The sequence below is a fragment of the Cololabis saira genome, chromosome 2 (assembly GCF_033807715.1).
Source record: "Cololabis saira isolate AMF1-May2022 chromosome 2, fColSai1.1, whole genome shotgun sequence".
NCBI classification, from domain to species: Eukaryota; Metazoa; Chordata; class Actinopteri; order Beloniformes; family Belonidae; genus Cololabis; species Cololabis saira.
The window spans coordinates 27,401,163-27,415,748 of NC_084588.1; the positions used below are offsets into that span (position 1 = coordinate 27,401,163).

At 42.5% G+C, this 14,586-nt stretch overlaps 1 protein-coding gene across 8 annotated transcripts in view; it reads right to left on the reverse strand.

Moving 5' to 3' along the window:
• Positions 1-167: 167 nt before the first annotated feature.
• bdnf (brain-derived neurotrophic factor) overlaps positions 168-14,586 on the reverse strand; it is a 33,841-nt gene continuing 19,422 nt past the window's right edge. For 2 of the 8 annotated variants that reach the window (XM_061710260.1, XM_061710293.1), the window contains one exon: positions 168-1,577. In XM_061710260.1, the coding sequence (XP_061566244.1) occupies positions 744-1,577 (834 nt within the window). In that variant the 3' untranslated portion in view covers positions 168-743. Of the gene's footprint in view, positions 1,578-6,471; positions 6,765-12,979; positions 13,077-13,293; positions 13,354-13,911; positions 13,978-14,136; positions 14,243-14,586 lie in introns of those variants that run through there. The other 6 variants (XM_061710275.1, XM_061710317.1, XM_061710284.1 and 3 more) reach the window with 6 other exon arrangements.

A 14,586-nucleotide genomic window follows, 5' to 3' on the forward strand; every position in this document is an offset into this window, starting at 1 on the left:
ATATTGCAAACAACTTCACAACATACAAAATGAATAATATTAACCCAGAAACATGTCCATGAATAGACCTCATCTATATATATATATATATATATATATATATATATATATATATATATATATATATATATATATATTATAATTATTTTTTAAATATATCTTCTCTGGTGGGGATAAAAAAATAAACAGCAAAGCTTTGACAACAGCACCTTGACATAGTATGTAATTCCAACATTACCTTGAGAAGTTTAGAACAGTAAACAGATAAATTACTTGAGAGGAAATTGCTTTCTGCTGAATATGTAAACTGAATGTTTTTTTTTTCTTCTTTTTTTGGTCAGCATGTATCCTTTTTTTTGTAAGTGGAGAATTCTCGAGTCACAATTGAAGCAGCATGCAAGCTTTTGAAGATGGAACTGTCCTCTCTCACTGTTTTTTTCCCCTTCATCTGCTAATTCTTGGCAACGTAAACAGATCACAATGTCTCGAGTAATGCGATATAGTAATTTAAACTGGGCGCAAATGACTGATCAGATTTTTTTTAATTGTTTACAAGGTCATGAATATGTTCAATAAATAGACTTAGTATCACTTTTACTGTATAAACTTCATCTTTTTTTACATGCAGTCCATAAAATTTTCATTTGACGGAATAATTTACCCTGTTATGTATATATACAAATAGATATTTTCTCTGTATTCTCTTTTTTAAACTCTTCAATAAAATCTATACATTTTATACACTATCTCCCTCTTTTAATGGTCAATGTGCATACACATGAAGTGTCTATCCTTATAAACCGCCAGCCAATCTTCTTTTTGGTATCCATGGTGAGCGCTCGCACGTAGGACTGGGTTGTCCTGCATTGGGAGTTATAATGCCGCTTGTCTATTCCTCTGCAGCCCTCCTTTGTGTACCCTATGGGGTTGCATTTGGTCTCATAAAAGTATTGCTTCAGTTGGCCATTGGGGACAGGGACCTTTTCCATGACGGTAACTGTCTGCCCAGACATGTCTATTGCCGTCTTTTTATCCACAGCCGTCACCCATTGGCTAATACTGTCACACACACTGAGCTCTCCGCGCCGCGAGGGATCGGAGTGTCGCCGCACCCTCATGGACATGTTAGCGGCATCCAGATAGTTTTTGTATTCCTCCAGAAGAAAGAGCAACGGCGGCTCCAAAGGCACTTGGTTGCTGATCATCACCCGCGAGTTGTACAGGTCGACATCCTTGGTCTCTGTGGCGACCGCAGGCGACGGGCCCCCACCTCCCTGGCCCTTATCAGCCCCCTGTCCCAGCTGCGCCGCCTCTCCATCCACCTCGAGCAGCTCCTCTATCACTTGCTCAAATGTGTCTGTGAGTGAGGGGAGTTCTCCGCGCTGGCCCGGCCCACCGCCGCTCTGTGGAGTCCCGTGGCCTCGGGCGGCCGTCGCAGCAGCAGCGCCCAAGTAGCCTTCCGTCCGATGGCCCCGCATGCCCGGGGCATCTCTCAGGGGCGCAGCTCTCATGCAACTGAAGTATGAAATAACCATAGTAAGGAACAGGATGGTCATCACTCTTCTAACCTGGTGGAACTGGAAAAGGGAAGAGAAAGAGAGCAAAGAAGAGAGAAGGAAAGGGGAGAGATCGAGACAGGTTTAGTCAAAGGGAATTTTTGACAAAGATAGCTTGTTCTTGATCCATAATGCATCGTGTAAGCTTTGACTCTTATTCAACCCAATACTCCTTGTTTGCACGCTACAAAGAGACCCCGTAGCTTCGGAGGAACTGCTGCTTTTGCTTCTGTTTAACTGGTATTGACACAACGTCATCAGTGTTTTCAAACTGTTTGAAAACTGGAATCAATGTGAAGTCTGGCTTATATTTCTATTTGATGGCAGCAACAGAGACACTGCTCAAGATAAGATTACACAAACAGAAATCTGAAACATCCTTACAGTGTTGCTGTTATACGAGATGGTGCCTTGGACTGTAAGTGTATCATGTGTAGGCATGTGTTGTTTTATAATGGCCAGGTCCATCATTCACCTCCCTCTGCATCAATTCTTGCCTCGTATTTTCACTGTATTTTTCAAATTCAGAAAGGAGATTGCAGATTTTTTTTGTTTCTTTTCTTAGATTTAATCTAGTTTCTCTGGCATATTCAGAATAAAACCGACAGCGGGATGCAGAACAGGTCAGCTGTGAACCGAGAAACCAGTGAGCTCATTATCATTTGAACCCCCCCCCAGGGAAACAGAATCACCAGCAAAAACCGCGGCACAAGAGCCCTCATCAGGTACAGGTGGATGCTGACTGATATTGTGTTTGCGTCAGTTCCCGGCTGCAGTTTTATTTATTCAAACAACAAACTGGTCTGTGCTGCAAGACAGGTCTGACACCAAACCTTGTGATCATGAATGGGAACCCAGGTCTGTTTGTGAGGGACACTGTTTGCTTTTTCAGCAGATGGATGGCGAGCACACTGCAGGATGAATTAACAGGATGCCGTGAGGAAGCTGTATGACTGAAAGATGTGTCATCCTTCCTGCACTGTACCAACCCGGAGGCTCTGGAGAGCAGCTCACAAGCCGAGCAAAGCGCTGCCAGGGTTTTAAAAAAAATCAACCAAAAAAAAAACCATAGGGAGCCAGGTGTTGCTGATATGCTGAACATCCTCAGTCATTGAATTGCCTGAGCACATGTGCATCCTTTACCTCTTAGAAGCTCTAAGATTCACAGCAAATCAATGAGCTGGTGAACATCCAACCGTCTAACAGCCAGAGGCATTAAAGTAATCACAAGGAAAAAAAAGGAAGAAAGAGAGAAGATCTTGCTCATTTAAAAATAGCCTAGTCGAGGCTTTGCTTGTACTCCCCATGTCCCAACCTCGCACAGGAAAACACGGCGAGCAAACACACTCCTGTCTCCGCTCAGGGTGGACATGAGGACCTTTGCAACGGGGAGGAGCAAAACCCCACCTTAAAAGCATTTGTTTCATTCTTAATTGGTATCTGGGGCTGTGGCTGCAATTAACCGACACCACGGTGAGTGCCATAGAGATATCTCATCTAAAAATAGATGTGCTGGGAGTCTCACAGTCTCTATTCAGAATATCACATCCTTCTTCTTAATGAGCCACTCATTCCCCAAGCTCAGTGATGTGCTCCTCCAGAGTGTGTGTGCGTGTTTGCGTGTGTGTGTGTGTGTGTGTGTGTGTGTGTGTGTGTGTGTGTGTGTGTGTGTGTGTGTGTGTGTGTGTGTGTGTGTGTGTGTGTGTGTGTGTGGAGGGAGGGCATTGGGAGGAGGGTGGCTCGTGTGTGTATATTTGCAAGGAGATCAGGGGTATTTTTCCTCTCACCAACTAAAACAACAATTAGGGCAAAAGCCAAGACTGAAGAGCTGATTATCAAATTATGGTTGAAGATTGTAATTAATCCAATTTATCGTTTAAATTATGTTTTAGCTCCAATAACAAGAATAATCTGTGAGGCTTCCCAGCACAGAAAACCATGTAGATTTACGGGATTGAGGCCCGTCATCAGCTTTATGTGTAGGATGCATTTAGGCTGATATAATTATTATCAGCATCACCCACAAATGGTTCCCCTTCCGCATGAGGGAAATGACGGCAGAGGGGTGATTACTGTTAGGCGTCAAACTTCGTGCTGGAAATGGTGCAGACGAAGAGTGCTGCATCTTCCGTAACAGACCACAGGGGTAATATTGCAGTAGCAGGGGGTGGGGAGAGTGCCAGCGTCATTTCGCAGCATAACAACCTCAGATGACGTCTCTTCCAGGTCTCCATAGGGGAGAGGATGGAGGGGAGGAGGTTGCTGGGGGTAATGCCACTCAACAGTGCGCAATCGCATGCCATTCCCCCGGGTATCCTCACACCGGGAACAACAGATGATTTTATTTCAATCTATGTGATTTCCTGTTTCCATCAGGACAATCAATATAGCTTATGCTCTCAATCAACATCCTGTTAAAATGCGATAAAGCCAATGAATCACTTAATTGCTGTGGGACTGGTGGAGAATCTCGGCAAAAGGCTAAATGTGACAAATATTTGACTTTCCCATTTCACACGGATTTCAGTGATCATAAAAAACGAGTTTGATTGTTTAACATGCGCGTGAATAATAAAGTAAGAGAGGACTCCAATCTGCTGTGAGACCGCTCACTAGGTAAACTTCTTTTCCCAAGATTAATTACAATACAAGTTTTTAAATGAAATCCAGTTATGTACATTAAAAAGAAAAGTTTCACCTAATGCACAAGCACCTGAATGCGATGCCCCGGATACTGAGCTAATAACCTGGAGTATAGGGAAATAAAGCCTGCAATAACTGCTGCTCAAATAGGCTTTTATCCATGACAGCACACAATTGGAGCAGGTGAGTGTGTGGACTCTCTTTGACATCTCTAGATGGCCACCTGTTTATCTGCCTGGAGAGCACGCTGCATGGCGGGCATATGTAACTCACCCTTGCATTTATTCTTTGTGCCAGGTGGGGATTAGAGTGATAAATGCCTCCTTTGACAGTTGCTGAAAAGTTACTCTGAAGCATGAAAGGACTAGCAAAGCTAGTATTATTACAGATTCAGTAATGCTCCCCGCACTCCCTGCATATGTCAGCACACTTTATGGCTTCATCTTTACTAACTGCAAGGAAGATTTTTCTTTAAAACTATCGCATATGATAGTAATATAAATACAGCCCGAAGAGCAAAGTACAGCTGCTTTACTTTAATAGAAATGTGTGCAACGATATTCTCTGCCACCATCACTGCTCCCTTGTGGGTATCCGTCTTTCCTTAATTCCTCCAGAACCATGGCAAGCAGAACTATTTACCTAGCAGCATGTTTTGTCACGTCCAACATGCACAACCTGCACGTCCAAATGTTCACTATGGGGGAAAGAAACAGCGTATATGATCAAAATGTCTACCAGGGAACCCTTTGTGTGCCACAATGCAGCACTTAAAAAAGCTATTTAGACTTAATTGAGTTGTCTGCAGTAATGGCTGACACATGTGGAAGCTTGCTTCCCTGAGATCTGTTTTCAATCTGATGCAGCTTCAGAGCACGTTTAGTAATAGATGAGCATCGCTGCGGCTTATACCAGGCCTGCACACCGACCCTGGTTCCTCCCACAGAAAGCCCAGCATTCAAATACCCGCTGAGTGATTTATGCAACCCAAATGAGTTGTCGCCTCCCTCCGACTCTGTGTGCAGCAGTGGACAATTATGGGATACAGTGGCCGCATTGTCAAAGCTGACTCTCACGGGGTCGCGCACATAATCAATCCAGTTTATTTGTTCATGGTGGAAGCATCATGACATCCATCATTCATTTTAAATTTTCAACACTGTAACCCCAACCAGTGGAACACCAATAGACCTACAGCTTTATAATGTCAGCGCTGCAGTTCATATGTTTGTACACTAGATGGCGCATGAGACCGTGAAATAATGAGAGCTTCTTCTCGTCCACCGCCTGTGAAATGATAGATAGATAGATAGATAGATAGATAGATAGATAGATAGATAGATAGATAGATAGATAGATAGATAGATAGATAGATAGATAGATAGATAGATAGATAGATAGATAGATAGATAGATAGATAGATAGATAGATAGATAGATAGATAGATAGATAGACGCCGCAACAAAGTGTTGTTTAGTCACAACTCTGATAAAAAATATATGGATCCTATTTTCATTAAGTATCCTCTTATCGTCGTTAAGCTTAATTTTCCCCACACTGTTGTCACAAATGTTTGCAACACTCCTATTTTCTTCTATCCATGTATTTTCTGTTGTTGTTATTGTTTCATTCAGTAAGAACACACAGCACCAAGTTGGCCAGACCTGCCTGTTTAGGTCTCGGGTGTCCTATAAAGTCTTAATGAGTTCATCAAAGTTTGTAGTCTTCCCCCCCTCTCTGATATAGATATAGGCTATAAACCCCCTTTTTCCTCCCTTTTTTTTCCTTTTTGGTTCACATGGGAGAAGAACCTCGGATTAGATGAGACAGGTTAAGACATGTGCTTTAAAAGCTTTATTTGTAAACTGAATTGAGTCGCAGTAAAATGTTAAAAGTCAGATTCAGTTTGTTACTTTGAAAGAAGAAAAAACTCCTATAACTCCTAACTCGGTAACACAACGAGCCTTTTTTTTTCATGACATCTCCCGGGCTCGTTTCCCCCACTGGAAACCCAATCAACATAATAAGTGCGTTTTTTATTAATGAACAGTAGGATGAAGTTACACATATCCCCTCTCCGGGTGCGGCGCTGTCTGTTTGGATAACCAGACTTGATCGAGCTACTTCTAGACCCACCTCAAACACAAACACACACATAGACACACACCAGCTGTCTTCTTTTTTTTTGTTTTTACCCCTTTCCCCTCTCAGTAATCATCAAACAGAGTCAAAGTTGTTGAAAGATGCTGCATGAGAACAAACGGACACATACCTTGTACCTCCCAGTCGTAAAACAGACCATTCAACAGGACAGTGGTGTCATCTGGGATGTTTTGGACAACTCCCTGAGTAACTTACTTAAGCGATATTTTTCCTCTCTGCACTCTCCCGACAACGCTTCGGGATATCTCTTCAGCTTTGGAGCAAATAGATTAAATTATTGATGGTGGAAATTGCACGGCTGAGGTAATGCACTCCCATGGCTGCGCGGCTCCTTTTGGAAAGATGGTCTGAAAACTGGAAGTTGTCGCACTCCGAAAACGCAGCCGCGGCAACACTGGGAGATGAAGAGACCTCTGGAGCTGAAATGAGGAGCCTCTTTGCAACTACAGTAACTTTACTACACAATGACGCTGCAACATGTGACCTGCCGTCACCAAACTCCAGTTTAAACAGCCGCGAGGCGAAGCCATTAATGAGCTCTCAGCGCGTATTACTGCGCTTTTGTTTGTCTGTACCGTGCAGCTGGACCGCATCCAGACCTTAATGTCGGGGAATATATACGATGCACAAGTAAAGCGTCCTCACTTGTTATTATTATTGTTGTTATTTTATTGTTATTCGCAGCCTACACAGAAGGCATATCTTTAGAGGCTTTTGCGTAACAGCGCGTCTCCACCAAAGTCGTGATGCGCTGCGTGCCATTTAGAGATGGCCTATTTATGTAAAATTAGATATTCAGGGTATTAAAAATAAGCATTTCTCGTGGATATCTACACAAACCACGGAGATTTGTTATAGAAGCTCAAACATATGAGCGTAAAGCACATATTTGTGAACATTATGTTACTATTTAATCAAGCATTTGTTAGTCTACATCCCTGATAAAAGCCAACAATCAAAGTGTACATAATGTGTCAGTTTGAGATATTTTTAGAACTTGGGGGATTGTTTTTGTAAAAAAATCTTCGAGAAGATGCTAAACTTTGTCTTCTGATTGCTTTTAAGGAGAGCTGGCTCCACTCCACAGATGCATGACTCCCTTGCAAGTGCTCTGCAGTGCAGCAAGCTGCTTTCACAGGTGATTACCACCAAATGACAGCTAAACAAACCTGGTTAAATTATATACACAGAGCCTCATCTAGTGCAAACTGGGAACAATCAGTTCCCTTTACAAAGCAGGATTCAAATAAAGATGTCAGTGGAGGCCCAGTCTGTCAATGGGCGATGAACACTTGGAAATTCCTCCTCTGATGAATACAAGACCGGGCATAATGGAGGAATAGCCGCTCATTATCCTTGTGACTTGGCCCCGGTCTAGTGCAAAGATTTATTGTGATATGCTTTTGTGTATTCCTATCATGATTCTTCCCTGCATGCGCTTATGAGCCAAAGAGCTCTTGTTTGGCATGCAGCAGTATGGGAGTGGATGCTCACACCTGCTTAATGAGTCACTCCCACCTCCAACACACTCAGGGACATGCCAAGATAGATATAGCCTCCCTGAAGGCTCACAGGAGGTGAGGGCAAACTCTGGATGACAAAGAGTTGCATCAGCAATCACTGAGCGACATGACTCCAAAGAGCATAAAATAAATAAATAAAAATGCACACTGCACAAGGGGGCTGTTCCAAACAAGTAATTCATAAATAAATCACTCGGCATCTCATTAGAGGAGCAAAAACAATAACATTGTGTCTCATTTCTGCAAATACAGCACAACTGAAGGTGGTGTGTCAAGACAAGGGATCAGGCTTGCAAGAGGCTGGATTTCTGAATGAAATTCATGGAAGGTCTAATAACTTTGGGGGGGGGGTTATTGACTGTGCAATTGAAGAATAAGCAACCAGGCCTGCTAAACCACTGTATCTGAACTAAGGAGTAGGACTTCTATCACTGACTTCTTGGAATAAAATGTTTAATCTTTGTATGTTTCAGCTACCATATTCAGACACAACCACAAGGGCTGACAACACCACATACAACCCTTCAAGGCTTTTATTGCCAAATGCAGCAAGGGAAGCTGTCGAAAGCCTAATTTAACAAGTAAAATGATGCTTTCTTTTGCAAGAGAAGAGCCAAGCAGGACGGGCGAAATGACATTTTGCGAAATGTCATTTTCACTGGGGATAAAGGATAAAGGGAAGCGATGAGGGTATTTTGATCAAAGTGGAATTGCATTCCTGCTCAAGGAGCAAACACGTCAACTGGGAAAACATTCTGTATGAGGTTGGATGACGTCAAACAAGCGGAGAGTGAGCTGGAGAACTGTCGAGAGAAGTCACAAACTGCTAAATTGGGCACAGGCCTGTTTTCAAATCAGATGCTGGAGTGAGGAGTTAATGCCATCCCTCCTGTGATGACAATAAACTTTAATGTAATCATGAGACATCCACATTGCAGTGGTCGTCCTAACTTGTACACACACACACCCACATGCAAGCACGCACACACACATATATAAATGTATACCTCCCTCCACACCCTCATGCAGCTGATCCATTACTTCTGTAGTGGCATGGACTGCAAATCACCCCAGCCAGACATATGGTCCCTGCCTGTCTGCATCCCTTCCTCTCCCATCAATGACTCTTGCATGAAGGAAAACACACCAATCCTATATAATAAGGCAGGCAGACGTTTGTGCTTGGCTTGATATGTCACATCCTGACAATTTTCTCCAATTACACAGTTTCAAATGAACACTTTACCTCCCTGATGTTCAAGAAATTCACAAATATGCTTTATCAGCTAGCAGAAGTTGTTTGAATCCAGAGGATGAATGGTTTACCGGCACACACACACACACACACACACACACACACACACACACACACACACACACACACACACACACACACACACACACACACACACACACACACATTATTTAACCCACACAGACTGATCCTCCTTGTCCCGCAGAGGTCCGACATATATCCACCGTGTATTAATAACTGATCGTGGGCTTCGTCGATGTAAAAACCACAATCACGCCTCAGAATGACGAATAACTGATAAATAAGGATCCAAATGAGGCTCAAGGCTTCGCTTCCTGCCAGAACTTGTTTAAGGAAGCCTGTTAATTGGACGTAGATGATGGTGTGGTGACTAAAGCAGCAGCAGCAGCAGCAGAGACCGCGCCGGTGGCGGCAGCGGGCGAGGTAGCCTACATTTCCATAATGATTAAGGTGATTAATTTTCCCTCTAACTATATCGTGACGTCCGCTTTGATGCGAATCGAGCCGAGAGTTCTGCCCCCCCCCCCCCCTCCCCCCCCCAACAAAAAAAAGAAAAATAATCCACAGTCTGTTTATTATTTGTGTGAGACATCATTTTATAAAAAAAAAAAAAAAAAAAGGGGAGGGGAGGAGGGGATTTTCATTTTCATGAATGGAGAAGTGGCCAAAGCCCATATATATATATATATATATATATATATATATATATATATATATATATATATATATATATATATATATATATATATATATATATATATATATATATATATATATATATATACATATATAAATATATATACATATATAAATATATGTGTATCGAATTAAAATAACCTCACCCATGAGTGCGTGAGTTGATTGTAACGGGGACAGAGGCATGCCAAGATTTATTTTTAATTTGTGCACAATAAAATTCGTCCGTTTAATTCAAAGGCCTGCAGAAATAATTTCATAGGATTTTTTTTTCAGCGAAACCTACCATCAGGTTTGTTATTGACGCCCACCCCAACTCTGCAGAGCTGAGAGTGCACGGAGAGAGATGGAGGGAGAGAGAGAGAGAGAGATGGAGGGAGAGATGGAGAGAGATGGAGAGAGAGAGAGATGCAGAGAGAGAGAGGGAGGGAGAGAGAGAGAGAGAGATGGAGGGAGAGAGAGAGAGGGGGAGCGAGAGAGAGAGATGGAGAGACAGAGAGAGAGAGAGAGAGAGAGAGGGGGAGATTCTCGGTAAAGATAACACACGCGGAGACGCACGCCCGCACACAAGCGCACGCAGCCCCATTTATGGACTGATCCGCTGACGTACATTGCAGAAAAGTGCTATAAAAAAACCTTCATACATACAAAGTGTGTCGTGCCACCCCACAGACCCCTCCTAACCCGCCTCCGCTCATCCCTCCGCCTCCACCCAGCACGCCCACGCCCACACCATAATCCCATGTCTCAGTAGAAAAAAAAAGATGCATGAAATAAAAATACTGCTACATGGCCAGAAAACCTCTGTTCTGCTGAGAAAATATTTGGTATACATATGTATATATATATATATATATATATATATATATATATATATATATATATATATATATATATATATATATATATATATATATATATATATATATATATATATATATATATATATATAAATATACATTTTAGCCTATATAATTCATAGCGTCTGTGAATAAAAAAGGCCACAATTTTAGCCTATATCCCACTTGTGCACTAAAACCTGTTCAATTTCGTTCGATAAAATCTTCATTAGTCCTAATCTGCTAAAACAACAGTTTTATGGTAAAATGAAGCCCGAAACGTGGCTATTACAGAACGCGACGCAGCCTTCATTAAATGAGCATTTTATGAATGTCGGGCAGCCTAATGAGCAACATGATCTGTTTTGGTATCGATGTCTCATAAAATAAGGAGTAATAGGCGGCATAGGCTGTAACATGCAGGAACCAAAGTGCGCACATTACGTTGCACGAGTGAAAATTACCGAAAACGCCGGCGGAAAAGTCCCATAGCCTAATTCAAACGCAATTAGGAATTTACTGGATACGGTCATATTTGTTTGAATACGCAACGTGCAGGAGGAGTGTTGATTAAAACAGGGCTGCCAAGTGGGCGTTGGGACTTTTGTCTGCTCTTGCTGATGGTTTTGAATCAGAAATCTTAAATCTTTTTGCGAAAGAATGAAAGAATGAGTGTGTGTGTGTGTGTGTGTGTGTGTGTGTGTGTGTGTGTGTGTGTGTGTGTGTGTGTGTGTGTGTGTGTGTGTGTGTGTGTGTGAGAGAGAGAGAGAGAGAGAGAGAGAGAGAGAGAGAGAGAGAGAGAGAGAGAGAGAGAGAGAGAGAGAGAGAGAGAGGAATGTGGAGAGAGAGGGGAAATAGACAATATCCTCTTCTGCATCCATGCGAGACGGATTTTTTCTCTCTTTTTTTTAAGATTAAAAGTCCTTCAAGAGAACAGAGAAATAAAATCCCAGAGCGGTTTTTGGATGATGATCGCCTGAATTTAAAACGCCCGATATGTGATGTCAAGGATGCCCCAATTTAACAAGGAAAACAATAAAGAAAAAATAATAAACGAAGCGCCGCTTCCTGAACAACTGCATATCAAGCCATCTTATCTCTCAGCATCACATTCAGCCATAACATCTGTCAGTGGATGCAGTTTGACCACGCCCATTTTCGTTGTAATTTTACATAGGGATATTGTATCAATTTGTATACTGTAGAAGAGAACCGGGCAAATTAAACGAGTCCGTGCCACTGAGAATGGATTACCTCTCCTCTGTCCCTTTTTTGAGTTTTTATTTTAATATATATATTTTTTTTCATTCTTATTATTATTATTATTATCATTCATCTTGTTCCCCTGCTGGTCGCCTGCATTTGACAGGTCGACTCAGAGCCGTGTACGGACAAAAGAGGGGGCAGGGTAGCAGGTGAAGTGAAAAGCACCTTATGAATGAAACCGTGGAGCGGTCGTAGTAAAAACACAAGTGATTTGATGGCGATGACGGGAGGGGGGGCTGTGGAGGGAGGGAGGGGTGGGGGGGTGGGGGGAAAGAGTAGGGTTATTTTTGGTCGATAACAAAATCCAGAGGGTTTGACATCAAGACAAAAACATGAATGCAGCAGACCAAATGAGAAAAATAACAATAGATAGATAGATAGATAGATAGATAGATAGATAGATAGATAGATAGATAGATAGATAGATAGATAGATAGATAGATAGATAGATAGATAGATAGATAGATAGATAGATAGATAGATAGATAGATAGATAGATAGATAGATAGATAGATAGATAGATTTTCTGATACGCATCTGCATCTTACTCCAGTTCGTGCTGGAAGGATCACTGCAGCGTCTTAAGTCCCATATTGGGAGCATGATTAGGCACAACGCAACGATTACGCAAATTATATTGCAGCAGGCAGTGTTCGGGAACTCCAAAAACGCTTGGAAAAGCTTTCTTTCCCCACGAAAAAACCATGCAGTCCCAGTTTCAACGCATGCAGACAAAGCTCCCTCCACAATGACCACGCGCAAAGCGTTTGAATATAAATATAATCTTCGTTTCTGAGTTGAAAAGAAAAAAGAAGAAAAAAGAGGTTGTCCGGGGTTTATTGGTTCACCTGCATCGGATCTCATTTCGGAGTTATCTCGGTCATTGACGGCGACAATTAAGACAAGGCGATGGGCTGCATGCCGAAGTTCGTTTGAGAAAAAGCCAGAAGGAGCCCGTAAAGACGACAGGAATGAAAGAAGATTGACATAAAAAAAAACAATGGATTGTGCTCTTACCTTTACAAGGGGGCTGACAACCACTATGTGCGTGGTTAGATCTCCGCGACCAAGACTTGCATGTCCCAAAGTTTAACGCAGTGTGGGGGGGCTTATAGGTACCGACAATGTGCTGTGCAAAAGATCAGAAGCCCTAACATTTCAACTTTCACAGCGCTCTAGAAAAAAGAGACATGTTTGAAGCACAAGCTCTTTTTTCTCCTTTCCCCCCCTTTTTTTTATATATATAAATATATATATGTATTTTTTTCTCCTCTTTAGAATCCCGTTTATTTTCCGTTTACAGACCACAATCTCCTTCAAAATAAGCTTACCAAAAGTTGGAAAAACAATCCCAGGTTTGTGCAAAGGGGGGCTGGGAAAAGAGAGAAAGAGGGTTGGCGTCCACTCGGCTTGGTTTTTAGTCCATGCACGACTCCGGTGTCTCTGTCCAACGTGCTGAAAGCATAACACAGCCACGGAAACTATGAGGGGCCAACAAAATATCTATACTTTTTGTTTGAGTGCCCACTTTAAACAGCTTTTTTTTTTCTCCCACCAACTATGCCGCTTCCCCATGGTCACGTGTATTTTCCCACCCCTTGCCAAACCAGTCGTGTTAATATTTGATCACATATTGGTCGGACATTTCCTTCCAGATAAGAGCACCTATATGGGAAACGCCGGTTCACTTATTCAGACCTGTGAGTCTGTGGTCGCCGCGGAAAGGGAACCGTTCTCATGCCACAAATGGATCTCTATTGTTCCTCGTGTAATGCTTATGACAAGTGGCACATGTTGCTTATATTAAAACATGAAATTAAATAAAAGACATGGGCAGCGCACTCAGAAAAGAACATACATGCATGCATAAAACATAAAGCCCCCACTGCCAAGAGTGTCCACATGCAGCCTACATCCCTGCGCACAGACACAATATAATATTTCCTTACCCCTCTCACTGGAACGGCATATCCTGAGCTGAGAAATGCCACACAATCGCTGTCACACAAGCTTGGCAAACATCAGCCTCAGCAGACACGGCTCTGGATACTGAGTTTGTCAAGTAGCCTGTGAGTCCAAACCCTTCCAGCAATGCGCTTCCAGACTCAACAGCAAGCACGACTATTATACTTCTAATCATGCCTCATCTGCTGTGTGTTCCCATTGCTACTTACCATTTTCCCCCCTACGCTGTCCTGGAGATAGAAGTGTCTTAATATCCACTCACTCCAACAGATGCTGGTAGGTATTGTGTCTTGTTTGAAGTCATCATATGAGAACTTCTGCTGTGCTCAGTAAGATCGCCCACCACTTCGCTGACTTATGAATCTAATAACCCTTCGCAATACCGGCGTGCTTAAACTCTCTCAGGCAAACACCTTGGTGGCTCTACAGTTAAGACAAATAAACAACAAGCCCGGGCTGTCAGAAAAAGCTTGTACAGAAATACGTAACACCCTCGCCAGGACAACGCCATTAGGGGTCTTACGTGATTGAAATGAGCGACTGCTGCCCGAGTTTATGGGGGAACTATAGTTCCCGACTGATAATAACTCCTTCACTGCCTCACATCTTTGCATCCACATCGAGGAGAAACGACGGGCATAAACTTCTGGCATATGTTT